General features: G+C 39.6%; 1 protein-coding gene across 2 annotated transcripts; it reads left to right on the plus strand.

The window, feature by feature from the left end:
* The first annotated feature begins 8,398 nt into the window (after positions 1-8,398).
* si:ch73-70k4.1 (Fanconi anemia core complex-associated protein 20) lies at positions 8,399-17,595 on the plus strand. Of its 2 annotated transcripts, none has more exons than XM_030139881.1 (4): positions 8,399-8,567; positions 10,616-10,763; positions 12,459-12,889; positions 17,310-17,595. In XM_030139881.1, exons 1-4 carry the CDS (start codon positions 8,449-8,451, stop codon positions 17,380-17,382), a joined length of 771 nt encoding a protein of 256 aa, XP_029995741.1. In that variant the 5' UTR covers positions 8,399-8,448; the 3' UTR covers positions 17,383-17,595. The 2 variants fall into 2 exon arrangements, with proteins under 2 accessions (XP_029995741.1, XP_029995742.1); XM_030139882.1 differs by having other exon boundaries at positions 12,594-12,889.
* The last annotated feature ends 5,065 nt before the right edge of the window (positions 17,596-22,660 follow it).

Here is a 22,660-nt window from a genome sequence, read left to right on the forward strand (position 1 = left end):
GAAAGATGAAGCTTGTGGAAATGAAATAAACAAAATACAGTTTGGAGTTCTGGAATTTCCCCTTGTGGAACAAATAAAGGCATATTTTATCTTATCTTATCTTTGCTGCCGCACAGTGGCTTAATGGCAGGTGAACAGAATGCAGAGTGCGGCAAGTGTAGTCCACCAATCAGTGTTCTCCATCACACAGCCCAGCCCATCAAGAATTCCAGGTAATCTGAAAAGTACTACCTACCTACCAGGAATTTCTTTGGGGAAAGTTTGGGGGTGAGGGAAAGATTTTTACCCAGGTAATTTAGATGGAAATACATGGGTTTTTCAAAGGTAATGCCCAAAGTTCCCGCAAAAGTTCCTGCAGTGGAAAAGGGCCTAATAACAATGTTCTCAGGAAGACCTTGCATACATCAGCATGATGTGAAACTGCATAATGCATCTATTACAACAGCATGACTTTGTAGTAGAAGAGTCTAGGTGCTGAGATGACTTTCCTACAGTCCAAACTTATCATGACATATCAAATCGAACAAAGAAGATTCAGGACTGTTGAGCTGCTAAATTGTTATATCAGACAAGAATGGGACAACCTTCCCATCCCAAAACTCCAGGGGCCTCATGTACAAAGACTTGCGTGGATTTCATACTGAAACCTGACGTGCGCCCAAATCCAGAAAAGTCCGTATGCACAAAAAAATCCAGATAAACAAAACTGTGTGTACGCCTGAATCCAAGTACACTTCCTTTGTACATCCCAGTCAGCGTGGAACTGAGCACATGTTACAACCCGAAGGGTGAAACATATTTACAAAGGACACCGGGAGTCAAGGAGTATAATTCGAAAAAAACTTTATTTATTTGCATTTAGTTGTTTGTTCTTCTGCTATTCTCTTCGGTTGAAACCAACATGGTTTTAATTAAGCAGAATCCAAAAATTCCTTTTTTAACTCTTTCAATGCCATGGGCCGATTAAATCGGCTTCACGAATACAACCTTTAAAGTGCCATGGGCCAATCAGATCGGCTTTGGAGAACACGCCATATTTGTGTACAAACAAACCATCCACCCCCATTTCTTTCTCACATTTCGATGACGTTCTTTCAAATCTTCTTGCAAATTACGATCAATAATGAATCGGCTGCGTCCAGTGCGTTTTGAATCTAAGTAGCAATCAGTCGGATGTTACCGAGCGGTTTTTGACCAAGGAAGAGCTCGCGTTTCGTTTTCTGCTTGGGAAATTTTATGAATGAATTTATGAATGAAATCATATGCAAATTAGATGGCCATTTTGTAGTAATATCGTAAACACAGCGATCTGTCAAAACAGTCCCATCTGCTAGAAAATGAGTTCTGATGACGATTCAGACTTCGATTATAAAAACGACGCGAAATACTGAAAAACGGCCAAATTCTGTGGCACTTTAAAGGCTTATTAGCCCCTTAACTGTCTGGCACTGAAAGAGTTAAACCCCCGTGCCCAAAGTAACAAAGGAAAAGACCAGAGTGGACCGGCAAACTAAACATAAGGACGGTGCGCTGGACAGGCCAACCCTGTACAGGGCCGCAGAAGCTGCCAGCGCACTGCTACCCTATCAAATAAAGCAAACCTCAAAATAAGCCCTAACGAAAGGAAAAACGAAAACAGGACGTCCGGATCCACCTGGTCAAACAGAAGGATAAGCTAACAAAAAGCTAACAAAAACCCCGCTGGCGTGGAGCAACCTGCGTGGAGGAGTGGAGCAGATGCGCGCCTCAACGTGCACGCTCCGGACGCCGGCATCGCTGGAGGAGGTGGAGAGAGCAGGAGTCGAGAGAGAGCGAGAGCCCAAGGGGGTCCAATTTATAGGCTCAACCAGCGGGAAAACCAATTGGCCATCTAGTAAAGAAACTTACTAAATACATAATATTTTCAAAAATGTTATCAAGGCAAAAAAAACAACAGAGAGCAATATTCACCCAAAGTGTCAAGTAAGAATTATAACAAAAAACCCAAAAAGACAAAGGGGGAAAAATAAAAGTGCGTCAGAACATAACAGCACATATGTTGGAGTACCTGACTCCTCCCTCTCCACGCCTGTATTTAAATATGCAAATTAGTATAAACCAGGTCTGCAGGTGGGATTCCCTCTGGGATTCCCCTATCTGGATGATCACATGACATCAAGGTGGACATGAAGCGCAGGCCAAAACAGGCGGAAGGAGAAACAAGACGAACTCAGCCCGTTTGAGCAGAGAGTCGACGATATTGTGAATGACACTGGTGTCACAGGGCGACTCGGATCACCCCCAAGATAAACATATATTAAGTATTTGTGTAACTCACACATTTGTTAATTCTCCAGCTCATGCAATGGTCTGATCACAGCCAAACAAGGTAAAGGTTTGTGCGTAGTCATGTCACGACATCAAAGAGGAAATCAAAGACTTGGACTTGCGTTTAATCACTCCACTTATTATTTCCCAAAAGACAATGAGACAGAAGACGGTGAGATGCAGTCTCAGCCTGTCACAGACTGTGGGGTTTCTCCAGTCCAACAGCCAGCTGCTGATGCCCGTCCTCGGCCGTGTCTTCACCCATGCTCACCAGAGTCACAAGCTGGACATTGCAGGGGCAATCGATGGCGTCAATGATCGCCTGGACCGACTTATAAATGTTCCCACAGATATTAATATTACATTAAATGCAATTATCAACAAGTGAATTCTGTGTCCTTGTCTCTTCATGTGGTTGAAATCACATCCTATTCGGATGGCAGGACTGACATTGATGGGTCCAGGGTTGGTCTGGTTCTGATGGGTGGATGGGCTGCTCTGGCAGTAGAATTGCGTACCAGTGTGTTAATTGTTCATCTGTGTCTCTGATGTGCACATCAATCGGAGGAATGACCTTTGTCACATTATTAACAATTTCTCAGTGTCACCTCTAATGGTTCTATGGTTCCAAAGCACTAGAAACATGTGTACGCCAGCCGTGAGGTTGGCGTGGAACACTGCACATTTCCACGGTCATGTCACTCCCTGTACATCTGAATGTGAGTGTGGAAAAGGGCATACATCAGTGGCAATTTCTCATAGACTGCAAGAGAAGTCTGGCTTCCCCTAAAATTACGAAAATTAAATGGTTAAATATGTACGGTTGTGTTGACATTTTATTGACTACAAATGTGTTAGAACACATTCATCTGAAAGATGAGTTTTTTCAGAATCAGCTTTATCACAAATCAACGGACGCGATGTTGTTCACTTCTCCTCCATTCCCGTTGCGCTGTTTTCTCCTCCATCTCTGCTCAGTGCATTTGTCCGTAGACTGTGTCCGTCTCTGGGCTTCAATGGGACTGAGTGGAACAGTTTTTTTCATTGCCTCAAAACTGGACGGTAATTGGATAAATGCCACGATGTTGTCCCGCCCCCGGACGCCGGGCGTCTCTGGGGGTGAATGGAGCTGTGGGCGGAGCTCGGCCGGGCTGGACGCCAAAATCCCATGTGCTGATTGGAGGATCAGTCAAAAGGCTGAATCCCGTTTGATTGACAGCTATTTTCAGATCTGCTCCTTCACTGACACAGTTCAGTTTAATACCGTCACACATTCTGCTGTGAAATCAAGAGAGAAACCACTATGAAATTACTCGTTCATTTCTTGCACTGTAAATAAAACACACTCATTGTACTTCCTTGTTTCAGTTTAACATAATTTCAGCATTTTCTTGTTTCAGTTCCATAATTTAATCATTTCTTGTTCGAGTTTAATATCGTTTTGTAGATAGTTAAATCAATCAAACTTTCAGCTAGGTCGGAGTGAAAGGAGCATCTGTAGTTTAAAAAGGCTGAAGTCTTACACCCACAACACAATGGGCCAAGGAAATCTAAGCAGCCTGGCTCTGCTGGACATTCAGAGGACACTGGTCCAGTCCCTGGAAAAGACGCCTACTTGGTACGATAAGGTCACTGAGCATTTTCTTAAAAAGGAACGGAGGGCTGAATGTATGTTTAAATAACTTGACAATTTTTTTTTTTTTTTTGATGTAAGCCGACAATGAGCTTCCCCTGTCTGAAAGATGAGCAGCCGCCACTGGCGTACACCACGTTTTTGTGCGAACGCAACCTTTGTACATGAGGCCCCTGGAACTGGTCAGTTCAACTCCTCAGTTCCAGGATGTTTATAGACTGTTGTTAAAAGAAGAGGGGGATGCTACACAGTGGTAAACTTTTTGGATACAAGTTGCTGTCATCAAATTCCGAATTGACTCATTTTTTCCTAAAGTGCTACATTTGCTGCTTTCACTTCCATTTCACAAAGTCCCAGCTGTTTTGAAAGTGGGCTTTTACTTACAGGGTGTCCGTTCAGTACTTTCCATCACTTTTGGTGGTCCCAGCAGTCTCTAAACATATCACTGAATGTTGTTCTATTGTCTTTTTCACTGCAACTTACTTTTAAATATTTATATAGCCTTTTTAAAATAAACATTTACTTTAAAACCGTGGACTTGTATACTTGATTGTTTTAGCCTCTTTGTCATCTCTCCCCAGAAGAGGTGACACTTGGTGTTCCCTCCAACACTTTACGCATTGCTTTAACCAAATACTGAGGCTGCTGCTCCCTCACTTTTATTCTCCTCATCATCTGCATGGTCACCATGACAGCGAGGCACAACACAGCATCATGTGGGATGGATGACATAACGTTTCTCTCCAGGCGCCGGGCTGCTATTTCCCAGAGTAGCACTATGTACCACAGAACTGGCCCACTGCTCTGCTTTTGTGTTGCTCCCCTTCTGTGGTCAAAGGCAGAAAAAAAAAGACTGGCTAATGTCAGCATTTCAGCAACAGTCCTTCTGGAATAGTCATCTTATGTACCATTGCTTCCAAAAAATGCTCTCACCTTATTTCACAGAGGCAGGTTTTCCCATAGTGATGTTTTCTTTTCTTTTTCTTTTTTTTTAAGTAATAGTCCTCTCATCCTTTTCTTTTCCTTCCATTCAGTCCAGCTTTTACTTGTCTTTTTCCATTCCATAATTGTAGCCAGTCTCCATTGGTCCCTCTCTTCTGGCCAAGAGCTTAAAAGGCTTAGAAAGTCCCACTATTATTATGACTTCAACTTTCCACTTTATGTGTTCTAGCAGGGAGAAGAAAGTATTATCAGCTCAGTTAGCATTCTTAGATGACGTAAGCAGAGAGGGTGTCCTTATGTAACCATGAAAAAATATTTTCGCATGTTTACTGTTAATAAGTGACAGTTCTTGATAAGTCAATACAATTGTAGATGTCTAAAGCTGCATTGGTGTTTTCTGCTTTATTTCAAAAACTATGTTCAGTGTTACAGGCACCCGTCGTGTGGATGAATCCAAGATAACCTTCTATATTTAGCATTTTAAGCTTGAATGCTTTGTCTGACATATTTATTTGAACATGCAATTTTTCCCTATTTTTGAGTCAGTACAAATGTAATACTTTCATACTTTTGTAATACTGTATTAAGGTCTAGGGGGCTGTAATTTTTACTTCCTTAAATCGTAGCAAATTTGCAAGCTTAAATTCTTTGTCATTGTTTTGTGCATGAATGCATTAACGAGAATTCAGAACTGTACTCCGCCAGAACTGCTGTGAAAAAACCCCTTGTGGCCCAAAAAGTATTTTCATCATAGAGCACAATGACAAAAAGGAATGTCTGTAAACGGCTGACAGCACACTTATAGCAACAAAAAAAGGCTTGGAAATCGCTTTTTTTTTTTTTTTTTTAAATCAGTTTTACAACAGGAGCGTGTATGTTTTGATGTAGTATTGATATTCCAAACTATCAACAGTAGGGGAAAGTCAGTGCATCTACTTACATCTACTAAAACCACCATTAAACAAGTGGTGCCAGGCACAGCAAACCCCACTCCTCACACATCTTGTAGCTTATTTTGGCATCGATCCAGCTGATGGCATCATGTCTATGCGTGTGCTGATGTCAGCATATTAATTCCCTCTATATATGTGCTAAGTTTGAAGTAAATTGAAACAAAATTGATGTTTTTATAGACATTTTAAATGACGCCCATTATAAGCCAATGGGAGAAAAAAAGATTTTCAAAATTCATAAAAATTTTTAACTTTGACCTATTTTACCAAAATGTAACCACATTTATTCTGGGTCACTGGCAATCTATAAACCCAATTTGGTATGAATTCAACCAATAGTTTTGCTGCTAAAGTGTTAACAAACAAATAAACAAACAAACAAACGGAACCAAAAAACGTACTCCTTGCTCCCCAAATTAATATTTTGTCTCCACGGAACTGAAGGACATGTTCTGGTGTCTTTTGCCCACTTTGGATTTATTTGATAAATAGGTGTGTCTGGCTCAGTAAAATACGTAACTGTGTCTAGAAAAATCCTGTTGAACCATGTTCAGTGATGCAGGACTCAGTTGCTGAAGCAAAACAGCAATATCAAGCATCTCCAAAATTGATCCCTTTTAGCGTAATAATGTCTGTAACACTAAGTATGTAAATCATTTGTATTAATAGCAACATGATTCACTCAACTGGAAAGGAGTTCCATTAAAGCAACAAATATTTATGATCATAAGAACAAATATTTGTAAATAAGACATGTTTAGGTGATCAGTTGGATGCTCCATTCACTTCTGTATGTAATGTATAATTTTTTAAACCTTCTTAGTTTACCTTAAAATTGAACATCTTGCCCTCCTCGTAGATTAAAAGTTTGATATAGTTTATGTATAAATATAGTGTGTTTAACATATTTCAACCAACAGAATCTACAAAGTGGGCAAGAATGTTATTTTAGAATGGAAAAGTCCAGCCTAATGATGTTGCTGTATTTTCCAACATGATATTCAAATGAGTTCAGGTTGAAGGTCATGTTTGGTCATTATATGGAGCTGGATATGTATTAAAGGCACTATTTAAGTATTATATACATGAATGATATAGAAGTGGATCAAATTGCATAAGAGCTTTGATGTGATTTGTAGTACATATTGGTGGTTCAAGGTGATGTCAAATGGGGGTGAGTTCAGCTGCTGCTGTAGCAGCATCTGGAGGTTTACATAGTTGTAGAAGATCAATTTATGGCATCATGAGATGGATCCTTCTTGGAATCAAAAATTCTACTATTTCTGAGTAAGTCTATGAAAGTGGGCCAGGTAGATGCAGAAAGGAGACAAACAGTTACTCTCCCAGTTACCTCTTCAATCAAAACCTTCCAGCAGGTTATTTTGACAGTTGGTCAATAGGTCAGTACGTACCTCCTGTAAATTGTACACCTATCACATCACCACAGTTTACAGTCTGAGCCCACCGGTCTGAGTGAAAGTGTAGGCAGGGGCAGCTGTCGGTAGTCTTGTCCCGTGTAAACAAGCAGTCTTAGGGGGTGTCTGAAGTTCCGTACCAACATGCTAATTAGTAAGCTAAAACAGTATGCAGGAATTTATGTGAAATAAGTATGTGAATTGCATAATATTTGCTGGTATATACTATAACATGCAAGCCAGAGTAAATATCCCACAGTGCAGTGCAGATACAGCAACAATGGGCTATGAAAGAAAGCAGTCCGGGTCTAGTAGCTAGTACTCAGTAGCATTACAGATGCGGGTAGAGGTGAGATTGCCCGGTTACCAAGATTGTGTGTCCCCAAATGGTACAGAAGCTTTCAAGGAAGGGACATGAATTCACATTCTTAGTGGAACTTGGAAGCCAGAAGGTGTTGTGGCTGATGTTCCAAAGACCATCTTACTGTTGAAACAAACAAGTGGCACTGGTGAAGTCTGGAATCTACATCCATGGCTTTGTGAGGGATTTTTTGTTGTGTTTTGTTGGGTTAAATGACATTGTTCAGGTGTGGTTGTTCATTTTTTCTCCATTTACACCAAAGTGAAATACTTGATTTATTGATTGATTGAATTAATGAATATTAAATATTTATTCAAATTGTGTATTTATGTTATTAAGTAATTTCAATATTTTTGTGATAATGTCTCTCCAGTTGTGATTTCTCAAAATTAGAGGACAATAATCACACTATTCTAAAACCAATTCCAAATAGAAAAAAGGAACAACTTCTGAAACATTTATCGTACAGCAATTGTGAGAACATTGTCAGAAATGTATAAAAAATGTTTTATAATAAAGCTGTAATTATGATTTAATTATTAAATAGGCCTATAGACTATTTACACAATAATACTATTTCTTATATCCATATTATTGATATTCAAATAATGTGTACTTTACAAGAAAATAGATCTTCTCATGGCTCTCATTTTACCTGGGTATACAAGTGCAGAATATTAAAAGTACATGGTTTGTACGCATGTCTCAGCCCAGTGTCACGTGTGTCAGCAGGTAAACCAATCGCGTTCTGATTAGATAGTCATGTGACGACAAGTTTCCCGGAAGTCTCTCAAACTCACGGAAGCGCGAAATTTGGAAACTTCTTAGAAACGCGACATGGCTGAAAATTACCTCAAATTAAAACTGAAAAGAAAGAAGTGTTCTATTGAAGATGTCCATCCGGGAAAACTGCAGACAACCTCCGCATGCAGTGTCAGACCGTCCCAGGCTGAGGGGTGAGTTCTCCGCCGATGTTCTTCTGGGGTTTTCTAACCCGCACTGTCAATGAGACCGCTAAGCAGCTCCAAAAGTCTCCGGGTTTAATGTTAGTGGTCTTGTCAGCTGTAAAATGTGGAAAATAAAACTGAAGACGTTTTAGTGAGTGGTGTTAGTGCGCGGTACAGGAACACTGGGCATATTTGTACTGAGCACTGTCGTATTGATGATCAAATCAAGAAAGAATAATTACAAAAATCTATTCTTGTATTTTATTCTTTTTATTGTTTTTTTTTTTTTTTGTTCTTCTGTACAGCACTTTTTTCTTTTTTGTGCAGTTTCTATGTCTTTAAATCTATTCCGTATTTTATTCGTCTATTTTGATTATTCGTCTGTACAGCACTTTGGTCCACTGCAGTTGTTTTAAAGTGCTTTACAAATAAAGTTGGATTGGATTGAAAAATGGTTTGAGGGGTCCCTAAGGGTTAAATGCCTTTGTAACTTTAATAGCCAACGAGTAAAATGTGATATTTAAACATTATTGAATACCATTAGAAACATACTGCATGGCAGATTAAAAAGTGACATACATGTATCATAATTTATAAAACCACCAATATGGCCAAAGTAAAAGGATCCCAGCTACCCCTAAACCAGTCGAATGCCATTGAGAATGAGCCCACGAGTCTGTCATTTCTCTCAAGTTTTTACATTGACTGTACCTGGTTTAATTTGTTCAAATGATCAGTCTGTGGCAGCTATGAAAAAAAATGCATGTGATTCTGGAAATATGTATCAATCAATTAATCGTATTTATATAGCGCCACGTCATAACAAAAGTTATCACAATAACCTTATCTCAATAACAATATCAAGTCCACCTCAAGACTGAATATTTAGCTGATATAGTATTTGATGAAAGAGTGTGTTAGTTATATCTTGTGTAAAAGACATTTCCACAAACAGGGTGTCCCCGGTTCTCTGCAATTGTCTTACATTAAGGCCTTGATTATCCTCAAAATTGTTAATTAATTCCCTAAATCAGACATTAAAATGTCCCAGGTGCAATAAATGATATTTCTCTATTTGCTTTGTGAATCTCTGTAAATATTCCATAATAACTTGTAGTGAGTGTTTATCATTTTATCAAAATGAATGGAAATAAGTGGAGCCACCAACAATCATTCATGTGTGGAGGGAATCAGGAATGAGCTTTAGCAGCTTGAATATTATTTGTTCTTATTATTTTTTTTAACCTTTATTTATCCAGGCAAGCAATTAAGAACATATTCTTATTTGCAAATGCAGCCTGATCAAAGAGCAATGGCTCCTTAAGGGGTAGGGGGTGAGGGGGCTAAAAGTAAAAACAAGGTTAAACAACAATTACAGAAACAAACAGTTAATAAATAAATACATTACAACAGTGAGACATGTAAAAGACAAATACTCAACAGGAATATCAGCAGTAGAAACATTAGTCATGCAGAAATGGAAATATAACATTAGCTGGATTGACACATGATAAAGACTCTTTCAAGACAATAACTATATGGCTTGTACTGTTATTTAAATGTGAATGTAAGATCTTAAATTTGATTAAAAAAAATACTTAGAAAAAATTCTTTAAAAGTTGTAAATTTTACCTCCTCAAAACCGTAATTACCCTGCACAGAAGACATTTCACTTAAGGCAGTAAACAGATGTCGTTTGTGTCATTATAAATAGCTTCATCACATTTAGCTGGTTCAGTTTCAGGCCTGCTGGTTCACTGGAATGGCTAAGTAGGGCTGTCAACATACTGAAATAAAATGATTAATTATGATGCAAATCATTGGATTTGGAGCAACATTTTCTGTTCAGTTAGCTTTGTATCTCCTCTGTAGGATGAGCTGAATAATGATTTACTCATGCAGGTACTTGATACACTGTATATGCTAATGTCCACAGTAATTGTAATATTTTTTTTTTTTTCCCTGTATCTTGTAGCCCAATGTGAGAGTCCACAAGTCTTTCCATATTGTATCCTAGTGTAAGCTTTTCTCTAAATGTAGTTTTGGTATGTGAGCAGGTCAAGGGCTGATGCTGCAGTGTGGTGGAACAGGGAGCAACTACCAGCACCGGACAGTCTGTGGACCCTCACCCTGAGGGCTGCTCTGCCCTACCGAGAGGACCAGCACTGGGACCTGGTTCCTGACCTTCCACATCCATCTACAGGAGTATGTCCCTTTCAAGTGCACATCTTTACATTGTTTCTGCTGTTGTTACAGGGTTCCTACGGGGTCTTAAAAAGTCTTAAAAGTGTTGAATTTACAAATCTGCATTGAATACCTTAAAAAAGTATTTAAAAGGTATTAAATTTGATATGGTAGGTTTTAGGTTATGTTGCTATAAACTTGTTCGCTTTATTGTATTTTTTTTGTTGTATTGTATTTAAAAGTGTGTGGGAAATGTCCAAGCTGCAAAGAAAGTAACGGTGGTCTACTCAGTTCCACCTGTCCCAACTCGACAATTTATATTGAAATTAGGAACCAATTATCGCTAACTTTGCAGCCCCCAGTGAGCCAACACACGTGCAGCCGTTAGTCATGCCACATCACCCGAGAAAGCTGACTTTAGGAACCTTAAGGGACGGCTTGTAAGTGAAAAGTAAGCATGGGGAAGTGCAAATTTAATAACGCCTGGGTGGAGAAAAGATCTTTCTTAACCTGGTTGACATGAGTTTTCGTAAATTATGGGAGTCACAAATTTTTGCCTCTATGGCTGTGAAATAGGCTGTGAAACGGGCATTAAATTCTGTTCTGAGTAGTCTTAAAAAGGTCTTAAAAGTCTTAAATTTAACTTGTAGAAATCTGTAGGAACCCAGTGTTTAAAAGAAAAAAAGAAAACCCTATGATTTTTGCTTTTCTTTCCATTAGATGTGGGAAGGATAGTTAAAAGCCTGTTACTGAAATAGGGCTGGCCGATAAACAATACTACACGATAAACTATTATCTCTTGCTAAAAGAAATATTTGGAACAATATTTGCGACATTAAAATCCTGTATATCTACTGCCAAAACAGTGCACTCCACTGCCTACTCTACATATGGGATAAGCCTGTGAGTTGAGGATGGAATATTAATCCCATAAATCACTTCCAACACCACTAGCATTACTTAATATTAAATTTAGTTAGCCAGTTTTCAGTTGTCAAAACAGTCTCTTGTCTCTTTGCATAAGAAAATATATTTTGCTATGATACTTATACTGACTTCATTTGAAGATGCATCAGCAATTTGATCATTGTAGGCTTTTAATACTTACCACAGAAAAGACAGAGGAGACCGTACAGACTGATCAAAGTAGCAAAAAGAGCACTTAATTTTAATTAGGAAAATTAATTCACGTATAAAATTAGGACTGCATGATTTTTGTGGACAATATGGCAATTGCAGTAACAAATGGAATCATGAGTCGACTTGCTCATTGGCATCTGTTTCACCACAGGCCTGACTCACAAAGTAGGATTAGGAGGGTAGTGGGGAATCTTGTGGTTCAGTCCTGGGTTTTCAGTATAATAAAAATGGTTTACTTCTTACTGCAGTCAGCACTTATGGTAACGTAGCCTGCAGACCCACCCTGGTCTGGAGTAGGTGTTTGTGTCATAGCAGATCAAAATACCTAAAAGCGCCATCTACGGCGTACTATTGACCAAGCAATGCTTCTAGAACACCCCATGGAGACAGACACAGAGACTGATTAGCCATTGTTCAAGGCAAACAACAACAGAAAAAAAATACACTAACAACAAACATCATTATCAGAATTGGCCATTGGCCAAATTGTGTTTTTGTCAGTTGATATTTGTGTATCCTGATTTTCAACGTACATAAGGTCCTTCAAGGTTTTTCTTTATTTTCATGTTCCATTAGAGACACTGGCCACAAATCCCAGGTGAACACTCATGGTGTGACCTCAGTGAAGACGTGGCACCCTTCCCCGAACCCCCTCCACTTTCTCCCAGGTCTCCATCAAGCCGAGATCCTGTGAATGTCTCCTTCCCTCAGCTGGACTCGTCAGTGCAGACCAAACCCATGCCCAACCTCTCCAGCAAAGCGCCGTCTACTAGCTGTGGGCAAACCCATCCTACCAAGCCCACATTCCACAGCCAGGGGGGGCCACTATCATCAGAAAGACCATCACGTGTGGATGTAGGAGAGAGGAGGACAGCAGAAAATGAGGCTGTAGTCAACAGGCAGCCTCCTGTAAAGCAGACCGGGGCTCCTCAGCAGGACGATGAAGAGGGAGGAGAAGGAGGAAGGCTTCAGAGCTGCCCCATGTGTCTCCTTGTCTTCCCAGTAGGGTAAGCACTGATATCATAGTTTTATGCCACCACACCATCAATAACCAGGGGAGAGGCATTATGTTTTCAGTTTGTCTGTCTGTCCATGTGATTCTCAGGAACACAATTCTTCTAAATCTTTTAAAGAAGAAACTTGACAAATTTTCATTAACATTTTTAGCAGCAGTTTCACTATGAATGAAGTAAACCCTTAAGAGGGGCAGGGTCTTTGAGGCCTGCACCCACAAACTTTAGGTTTTCAGTCTCAACTTAATGATAATGAGAAACTTTATTTCGAACGTAAGTAAGAATAAAATATAAAGGTGAACAAAAAGGCAAAGAGAAATAATTACATATTTAAATGGAACACACCACACTACTGAAGGCAATAAGTTAAGCAAAAAAACAAGTCACACAATGTACAACTATTTCATTGTTGAAACATGTCCAAAATGGAGAAGGAAGAAGAATCCAAGCTTATACAGTGTTTCCTGTGGAATTGATCTATTAGTGTAGCGGTGTGTAATGGGGGGGGTACGCATACCTCACAATGGGTATGCACAAAGTGAAAGTGAAACTCTTCTACGTCTCCCGCTGTGGTGAACCTCTTTTACCTTTTCCCTACCTCCTGAAACTTCACAAACTTTCTTTTGAGGAGGCAGGATGTATGTTTATGGGGGCATTGCCCCTCCCTACAACCAGCCTCCGAGGCCTATTATATATTATACATATGTATAATAAGTCTAATGCGACGATGATGATTTTTTGTATCAAATGTATGGTGTGGTGGCAAGGATTTTGCCGTGACGCTGTCCCACAGCAAAACCTTACCAGCAGAAATGCTGTTATATTGTCCTACCCCAATTTTATATGACTTGGCTAATCAGCTGATGTCCATAAAAAATAATAGGTCAGTTACTAAATTATTGAAAAAAAAGAGAACAAATTATAACATACCATCAATAACTTAATGTAGCTCGCTTGCTCATTTTTAGCTAATGTAATGGTATGATAGAATGTTTGAGCCATAAAAATGTCTACATATTAGTGCTGATAAATGTTGAGTGATTCATGTAAATATATGTAACTTGCTAAATATGACAACTACTAGTCCAGTATGCTGCAAATCAACAATTTGATTCAGCTAAAAAATGTGATCACTACATTGACTGTGCATGTGGAGGTGTGTTCTTTACACAGGGAGATTTTTTTTTTACATTAGGTTTTTAAAAATGGTCGTATATTACAATTGATCAAATGGCAGACTAATTCATGTCATATTGGCACACTGACCAATGCCCAACACATATATTAATGTTAATTAAACTATATATTAGTGCATGTAAGATAAATATTACAATATATAATCCTTTCTGAGTCGAATGGTTGTGGAGTTCCAGCTGCATTTTCAAACATGGGAATGTATTTTCTTCTTTGTGTCAATGCACATCAGAAATGTGTCTTTGGAGATGACATTCTTATTGTATTATTAAATGTAAAAAAGCATAGTTACAAACTGATCATTATCATAGATTTTTAGGTTCTGTACATGATCTGTAAACTTAACACCCAACTGTTAATTCTGCTACCTGTACTGATACCTGATAGACTTTCACTACATTTTGAGGCAGATCACCCATGTTTCCAGCTGAATATGTAGCATGAAGCGTGAAGAGTTGACACTCGATGTCTACTAATGAAGTGTCCACTTCCCCTTTTAGGTGGTGAACACCAACCACTGTCTGTAGGATGTCTGTGTGTTTGCACTACTCTGTACTGCAGTGTGTGACAACTGATCCAGATCCTCAGAGACCCAAACCCAGGTCTCTCATTTGGACTAAAAATTGCAAAAATGCATCACAGACAAAAGTCTTATGGATAGGTACAAAACCCCAGTACTAAATGGTCAGAAATGGAGTTGGTGAGAAAGATTAGACAAACACCTTTTTACCCCGCTCCTGAAGGGGGCGGCAAGGGCTATTGTTTTTGGTTTGGTTTGTTTGTTAACACTTTAGCAGCAAAACTATTGGTTGAATTCATACCAAATTGGGTTTATAGATTGCCAGTGACCCAGAATAGATTTGATTATATTTTGGGAAAAGTAGGTCAAAGTCTTTTTTTTCCCCATTTATTTATAATGGCCGAAATTTGTCTATGCTGCCTATATCTATGCTGACATCAGCACACGCATAGACACGATGACATCAGCTGGATCAATGCCAAAATAAACTACAACACGTGCAAGGGGTGGGGTTTGTTGTGCCTGGCACCACTTGTTTTTTCTGTTTTTCTTTGTCCAGTAATGTTTTGAAAAACAGTAATTTCTGAACTGATCCATATTCTGGTCTTTCATAATTCTTCCCAGGGGCACGTTTAGTACAGGGGTTCTGTATTATGATGAACAACAGTAACGTTTTATTTCTCAAAGGTCAAAGTTCACTCTCACTGTGGCATCATAATGTTCTGTCAAACTTTTTTATGTCCATTATTTATGTATAAATGTACACACAGTTTTGCTGGAAATGATAGATTGGAACCAGACATGCCAACAGAGCAGGGGTGCTCAACCCTTGGTCCTCAAGATCTACTATCCTGCATGTTTAGATGTATCCCTTGTCCAACACACCTTATTCAAATGATAAGGCTATTATCAAGCTCTGCAGAAGCCTGATAATGACCGTCAGGAGTGTTGGAAGAGGGATACATCTAAAACATGCAGGGTAGTAGCTCTCGAGGACCAGGATAGGTGCCTCTGCAATAGAGTAACAACTTCAATTTCACTATAAAATACACTGAATACCAGAGTCTTGTACATGTACCTTAAAACTGGATATGGATGTAAACCACAGCTTCACTGGTTTGTGACAGTAGAATGCAATTTTAGTTTGACTAAAACCTGACTGCTCTGGACTGAAGGTGCTTAAATTCCTTGAAATATGCTGTATGGTTTTAGTCTATTCACCATCGTGTCCAAGGTTGGAGCATTGTTCAGTCCATACTTTACCTGCATTGTCAATGCACTCAGCTTTTGTAAGGCATTTCAACCACAGCGCCTACGTCTGCTCTTCATTATGGGGTGTTCTGGTTCATGGTCAGTTCAATTAACCACTCCACTATAGGCCCTCACTCACTATTCAAATTCTTTTTATTTTAGATGATTAAATAGCTATTCAGGCCTTAAAATGAGTCCATGGCTCCTTAGTGGATAATCCACTAATCCAACAGATAATTTTAGCCTTTAAAGTCCCTGTGAAATACCTAGTGATGTGCTGTGTTGGTTTTGTGTATTTGTGTCAAGGAGGTCACCCTGCTTCCAGAACCCTGACCCTCTGATTGGTATGATCAAACAGCAACAATTGTGTTTGTGTCGGAGCCTGTGTGTTGCAGGGAGCTGATAGATTGAGTGAATGCCAGAGGATCTCAGTCACATCCAGATATTCAATCTCATTCATCTTAATCTGTCCATGCAGTTCTCTCTATTACTTGTAAATAGGGGTGTGCGATATGACGATATTAGATTGTGAAGCATGAGAACGTATTGATGAGATCCAACAAAGCAGAGAGATTGCAGAATCGGTGGGGGTTTATACGGGGGTGCGTTCTGTGCCGCATATACCCCACAATGAGTATGCTCAGTGAAAGTGAAACTTAAAATGGCAGGGTAAGTCTATCATAGCTGAAGACTTGGCCCCCACAGAGTCGGGCGTACCTGACTCCATGGATGTCCAAGCATATCAACCTGTTATTGAATGTGAAATTGGTACGCATCATTACGAAACCTCAAACGTCCGGACAGTATGCGCGGGGTCCTTGCCATTCACAGTACGTGCACAGTATGCCTGACGTGAGTCCTCCATCCTAGAAGGGTCTGTTGACAAGGCAAGCCAAAGTCCCACCCATCCCATTTGTATCACAGACCTTTTTTGCTGTCCATTCAGTTGCTTAACACAAAACTAGGTGTTTCATAACCATCAAACTGTGACTTCTTATAAAACTGACAGATATATTATTAGCCTCATAGCATAACTGTACAAGTCATATTTTTTTAGGACATAGCAAATATTGCAAAATGAAATGGAAGTGTGAGGAAGGAGAGTAAAGTTACACAGATTTCACAATTGGATCAAAAATAGGATGGGCAATTATGCTATGAGGCTAATGATATGTGTAAATGGTGGCACAATTCAAACGGCTCAGTTTTTTTTTGTTTTTGTCTCTTCATTGACTGCCGTTCATATTTTTTCCCACTACAGCAGAAGGGATGGGATTTATTATAGTTATGGACACAATAATATAAACTGTGTTTTTCATCTTTACCTTTTTAGCATCCCCTTGTAGCACCATGCCACAGCTGGGCTCTGTGTACACATATGTCTCTATGTGTGTTTTGGTCACACACTGAGCATGTTGTGTCAGTACCAACTGTGTTGTGTGTCTCCAGGTTCACCCAGATGGACTGTGACGGCCACCTGGCCCAGTGTTTGTCCGAGATGAACGTGGACATGACTTGGTGACCTGACGGGAGGCTGGCTGCTGTCCAGGTATTAGCTGTAGCCCAGATGTCCCAGAAATCACTGAGGGTAGGACTTTGGTGTAACACAACAGAAGATTCTTTTCCAAGTGGTCCAACGTAAGATCTTCCTCAGCACTGAATCTCCTTTGTTCAGGTTTGAATGTTTTAGGAGCCCGTAGGATCCAGTAATGTAAAGATGTCCTGAAAACATCACCAACTAGAAGCACTCGGAGAGCGCAGACCTCTGCCAAGGCTGATCAGTGGCCCCCCCCCCGTGGGCCCCCCCACGCCAAGGAGGTTATGTTTTCGCCAGGGTTTGTTTGTCTGTCTGTTTGTTTGTTTGTCTGTTTGTTTGTCTGTCCGTTCGTGTGCAACATAACTCAAAAAGTTATGGACAAATTTTGATGAAATTTTCTGGTCTGCGCCCCCCCAGTGGGCCCCCCCACCCCCGATCACCACCAAAATTTAATCATTTCTTCCTTATCCCATTTCCAACAAACCCTGAAAATTTCATCAAAATCTGTCCATAACTTTTTGAGTTATGTTGCACACTAACGGACAGACAAACAAACAAACCCTGGCAAAAACATAACCTCCTTGGCGGAGGTAATAATGAACTTAATCTGAAAAATGTGCAAAAATGTAACAAACCCAAAAATGTAATCAAATGTGTTGAGTAGTAAAAGTAAAGAGACTGAAATGCAATAGGATCAAACAGAGTAGAGGAGAGTTTGTTACTTACCTTTCCATTTGGCGGGTTTCCATCGAAATGTACAAGTTCATTTGGAATTTTCACAAATGTATGCACATTTCCATCCACTACTGTTACGTTAATATTATGGGTTGGTTCTTAATTGTGGTCATGGTTTTAATGTTTTCTAGTTATAAGTAGTGTTTAACACTAGGACATATGTCCTGATCTATTGATTGAGGAGCTCCTAGATGTAGATGTAAGGGAGTACTGTTCAGCAGACAGCTAGACTGAACCAAACCTCTGGTCTGGATCAGACACTAACACTGAGCCTGTTTACATGCACGCTAGGGATGTAACGATGACCGGAATAATGATAAACAGTGGTAAAATTTTCCGACTGTTAGTATTACCAGTTCAAATTCTAATTATCATTAAACCGTGTTTAATTACTGCACTTTGAAAAACTCACGGTGATACTGCTTATTTCCTGGAGAAGCAGCAGCACTCCAGGTGCACATGCGCAGTTTGCAATGTTTGGCTTCTGAAAACATGGCAGAAGGCACCTGCACGCAGAGACCGGCACAGGTTCACTTTTCCACACCCACACCTGCCCGTACCTGCAAAGCTGAGTACCCGCTATCCGACCAGTGATTAAACACATTGTCTACACCAGGGGCCACCAGTCCTGGTCCTCGAGGGCCGGTATCCTGCGTATTTTAGATATTTCCCTCTTCCAGCACACCTGATGGTCGTCATCACGCTTCTGCAGACCTTGATGATAAAACATGCAGGATCCCGGCCCTCGAGGACCAGGATTGGTGACCCCTGGTCTACACAGTAACTCACTTTTAAGGGCTTTATTTTTAGCTAAAATGCACACCATTAATAAATCTACTATGTGCTGCTCAATGCCACCTGTAGCCGGATGTAAACAGAGGTAAAGCTCACTTCACATTAAAACAAACCGGCTGTAGATCAACCACGGTGAAATTAGATGATCATTATCATTAAATGTCCTGCAAATGATTTTCATCCATGAATCTTTTTATTTTTTCACTTCTTTGCCTGCTACCTGCCCATATTTTGTTTAATTTTACCCATGCCCCTACCCGCAAAAATTCTAATAATTTTTTTTTTACCCGTCCCCACGTTTTTGCGGGTTTCCCGTCAGGTACCCGTGGGTACCCCGCCTGGTACAGGACTCTGCCTGCACAGACAGGGCCCCGGAGATTTTTCACCCCACTGAAAGGACAAAGTTGGAAGTTTGGACGTATTTTGGATTTTTAAAGGCTGCTGAGGGGAAACTAATTGAAGATGGTAACCTGTCTGCAGAAAATGCAGAAAAAAGTCTCTGTGAAGGGGGCAACTCTTCACACACAGATGGTAGTGTTGCTTTTATACGCACATTTGATTTCTAGATAAGTTACATGAAACAGTGTAAGTGTTCTTTCTGTACCAGTTCTTAAATCTGTAAGACTAGATCTAGTCTTAAGCTGAATGTAAAGAAAAGTATTCTTGCAGTTTCTCCTTATGGCCATAAGATGCCATCTTTAATGCACATTTGTATGTTTGATGTTTACATGTTAATATTTTAATGTTTCTGCCAACAGAAAGTACATTGTGCATGTTATTTTATTTTTTTTCAAAATAAAACTTGGTTAAATTATTTCAGTGTGTGTATAAGTACTTTTTGAACATTTTGAGCACATTTCAACAACACTGCAGTAAGCGTGATAATTTTGGTCACAATAACCGTGATATGAAATTTTGGTATCATTACATCTCTAATGCACACCAATTCTCCGATCATTTTCCATTTTCTTTAGTTATCAGATTATTAGTGATCATGTAAACAGCATAATCTGATCTGTTTTATCAGATAACAGCAGTAATCTCATTATGACAAATCAGATAAACACGTGGATTTCTCAATACTCATGTCTTCCTGCATGTGTACAGGATTGATTAATTTCATTCTTTTACATCTGCACGTGTATAAACAAAATTTAATAAAGTAGAAAATGGAAGTTACGTAGTCAAATGTGAGCAGAAAACAATAACGGGAAGTTTGAGTCTACCACCACTGTGTATGTACGTACTCTGAAAGAAATCCAGTAATGGACTGGAGCATCTAAACCAGGGTTTTCAATTATCGCATTTCTTAAGTGCATGTAAAGGCGTCAGATTTGATTAATACAAGTATCTGATTACTCCCAGTTGTCGGATTTTTATGGTCATGTAAACTGACTCAGTTTTTCAAACTTGTTTGCCTAACATTTCTTTCTGCAGCCCCTTATACATGGTGGTGTTTTGTCGTCGTTTTCCATCTCATAACCTGTGGTATTTCAGTTTCCATTTCACTTATTCTCATTTACCTTTTATACATACACCGACTTTTCCATCTCTTCCTTATTCTTATAAAAATGTTTTGGATCTTTCTGGGTTTTTTTTCAGTATTACCAGAGTTTCCACTGATAGAAACAAAAATCACTGGATGAAGATACACCTGTTATAACAAAAGTAAAAAAAAAAAAAAAAAAAAAAGGAATTTTTCAAAACTTGTTAACTTTGGTCAGGTTTGGATCTCCAGGTCTTGCACCATGTAATCTTTTTTTTTAATGTGCACACTAATGTGTATGCTGTAGATGTGAGACTGAGATGATCGCAGCACATTTTTTCTTTTTATATTCTAGTAAACAGCTCCAATTTTGCTCCTTCATATCAAGCGAAGACAGATAATAACGTTAGATGGTGAGTACTGGTTAATTGCCTTTTTTGCCTCGTCGTATGAACAGATTAAAGTTGTGATCAGAGATCTGAGGGGATGGTTCTGCGTACAAGACGGCTCCCACGCGTAAACACAAATCTGTAGCAGTTGCAAAGATTTTCCTGCAGTAGTCTGCAAAAACAACAAAATAGACTTTGCTCACAGAAAACCAGTATCATTTTTAATAATTACACATATTTACAAATATGCAGTGAAGCAAAATAATTAAGCGTTTCCAACCAGCATTATGTTAAAACAAAAATTATGGATGAAATTCAGTCATTTTTAAATAAAGGTAATTTTTCTGGCCTTCACTGGTCTGTGATGTGGTTTCAAGGACTCGCAGTTCAGTTATTGGTCCCTCTAGATAAAACCAGAATTCCACTAATGTGTCACCTGGTGTGTAAAAAAACATAATATGACTTTACTGGAAAGCAGCAGATCTGGGGGGGTGGGGGTGGTGGGGGTGGTCTGGGGGTTTGGAGGATGAAGCCTCATCTGAAGTGATTTGTAGCTTCCTGAAGTGTGTGTGTGTGTGTGTGTGTGTGTGCGCGCTCTAATCGGTGACTGTGGAACTGCTTCATTATCTCCTCTCTCTCTATCTTTTTCTTCCCTGCGTGGAAAAAGCCCTGCAGCTAATTGAGGCCCTTTGACTTGGGATCAGCTAATTAATCCTATTATGTGCTTATCAAATTAGCACGGGTCAGATTTCATCAAATAATTTGGAGCCAATAGGGAGTTCCTGCTGGGAAGCGCGCAGATGATGGGGTGTCGAGCATGTTGATATACACATATGTCATGCGTGTTGTTTAATTCCAGCCCAGCCCTTCTGCAGTACAAGCCTCCTAAGTTTGGTGATCAGTCTGCTGCTTGCTGTGTTCTGTGGTGTCAGTACGGCTGAACCACAACATTTCACCATGTACACAAACTGATGGCTTTATTTCATCCTCCTCCATAGTGTGTGGGCTAGAGCGGAGACATTCGAGGGAATTCAAAGATGTGAAGGTGTAGGAATCAATTGGCGAGCAAAGCCTCCAAAGAGGCCGTCTTGTCACCTGTATCCGGAAACAGGGTGAAGAGCTTGATGAGTGATCTTCAGGTTTAATTTAGGGTTTTCGGCATCAAGTGGGTTACTTATCACAAAGGTAAAAGACCTGCTACCGAGCAAATTATGTGTGAGAGAATCAACATCTACCGACCGTTAACTGGCAACAGCTCAGTTCTACTAAACTCAATCTCCCCACAAACAGGAATATGGTGCTAGTGCGGTTTCAACTTTGTTGCTTTTCCACAAACAAGAGCAATATCATTGTATCATTAAAGAGGCACACTAACATTGGCTACCATTGCAAAGCTGGCTAACTGCAATTTCTAATTTTCTATATAGAACTGGTCTAGGGTTCAAATGGTGATAGGGATGAACATTTACTCTGATGGTTTTGGGGCTGCTTGGTAGCTACTCCCATGAGCAACTAGTTAGCAGAACAACCAGGTTGCCGGGCACTCAAAACTTTTTTCAGTTTGTCCAGCTTGTCTTGTCGAGGAGTCACTGATTACAGTAGTTAAAAATAGGACCAATGGCCCTGTAGCTTACCGGCCAAATTAAAAGCTTTGGGAAATGTATCCAGATGCCATTTATTTTCACCCAGTTCTGTGTATTTATTCTGTTACAGAAATAGCCCATGTTTTGGTCATATTCCAATCAGATCTGTAAAAAATTCAAATTCCAACTTGATATCATTGATACTGATTTATTGGATCAATCCACTTCCTATCTGTTATAATAGGAAAATTTTTCAAAGTCGCACCAAATCCAGA

Source organism: Sphaeramia orbicularis, chromosome 7, assembly GCF_902148855.1.
Source record: "Sphaeramia orbicularis chromosome 7, fSphaOr1.1, whole genome shotgun sequence".
NCBI classification, from domain to species: Eukaryota; Metazoa; Chordata; class Actinopteri; order Kurtiformes; family Apogonidae; genus Sphaeramia; species Sphaeramia orbicularis.

Coding starts and splice junctions, on each gene's coding strand:
- si:ch73-70k4.1 (XM_030139881.1), top strand. CDS start 8,449: ATGGCTGAAAATTACCTCAAATTAAAACTGAAAAGAAAGAAGTGTTCT. Junction 10,764..12,458: donor TTCCACATCCATCTACAGGA/GTATGTCCCTTT, acceptor ATGTTCCATTAG/AGACACTGGCCACAAATCCC. Junction 12,890..17,309: donor CTCCTTGTCTTCCCAGTAGG/GTAAGCACTGAT, acceptor GTGTGTCTCCAG/GTTCACCCAGATGGACTGTG.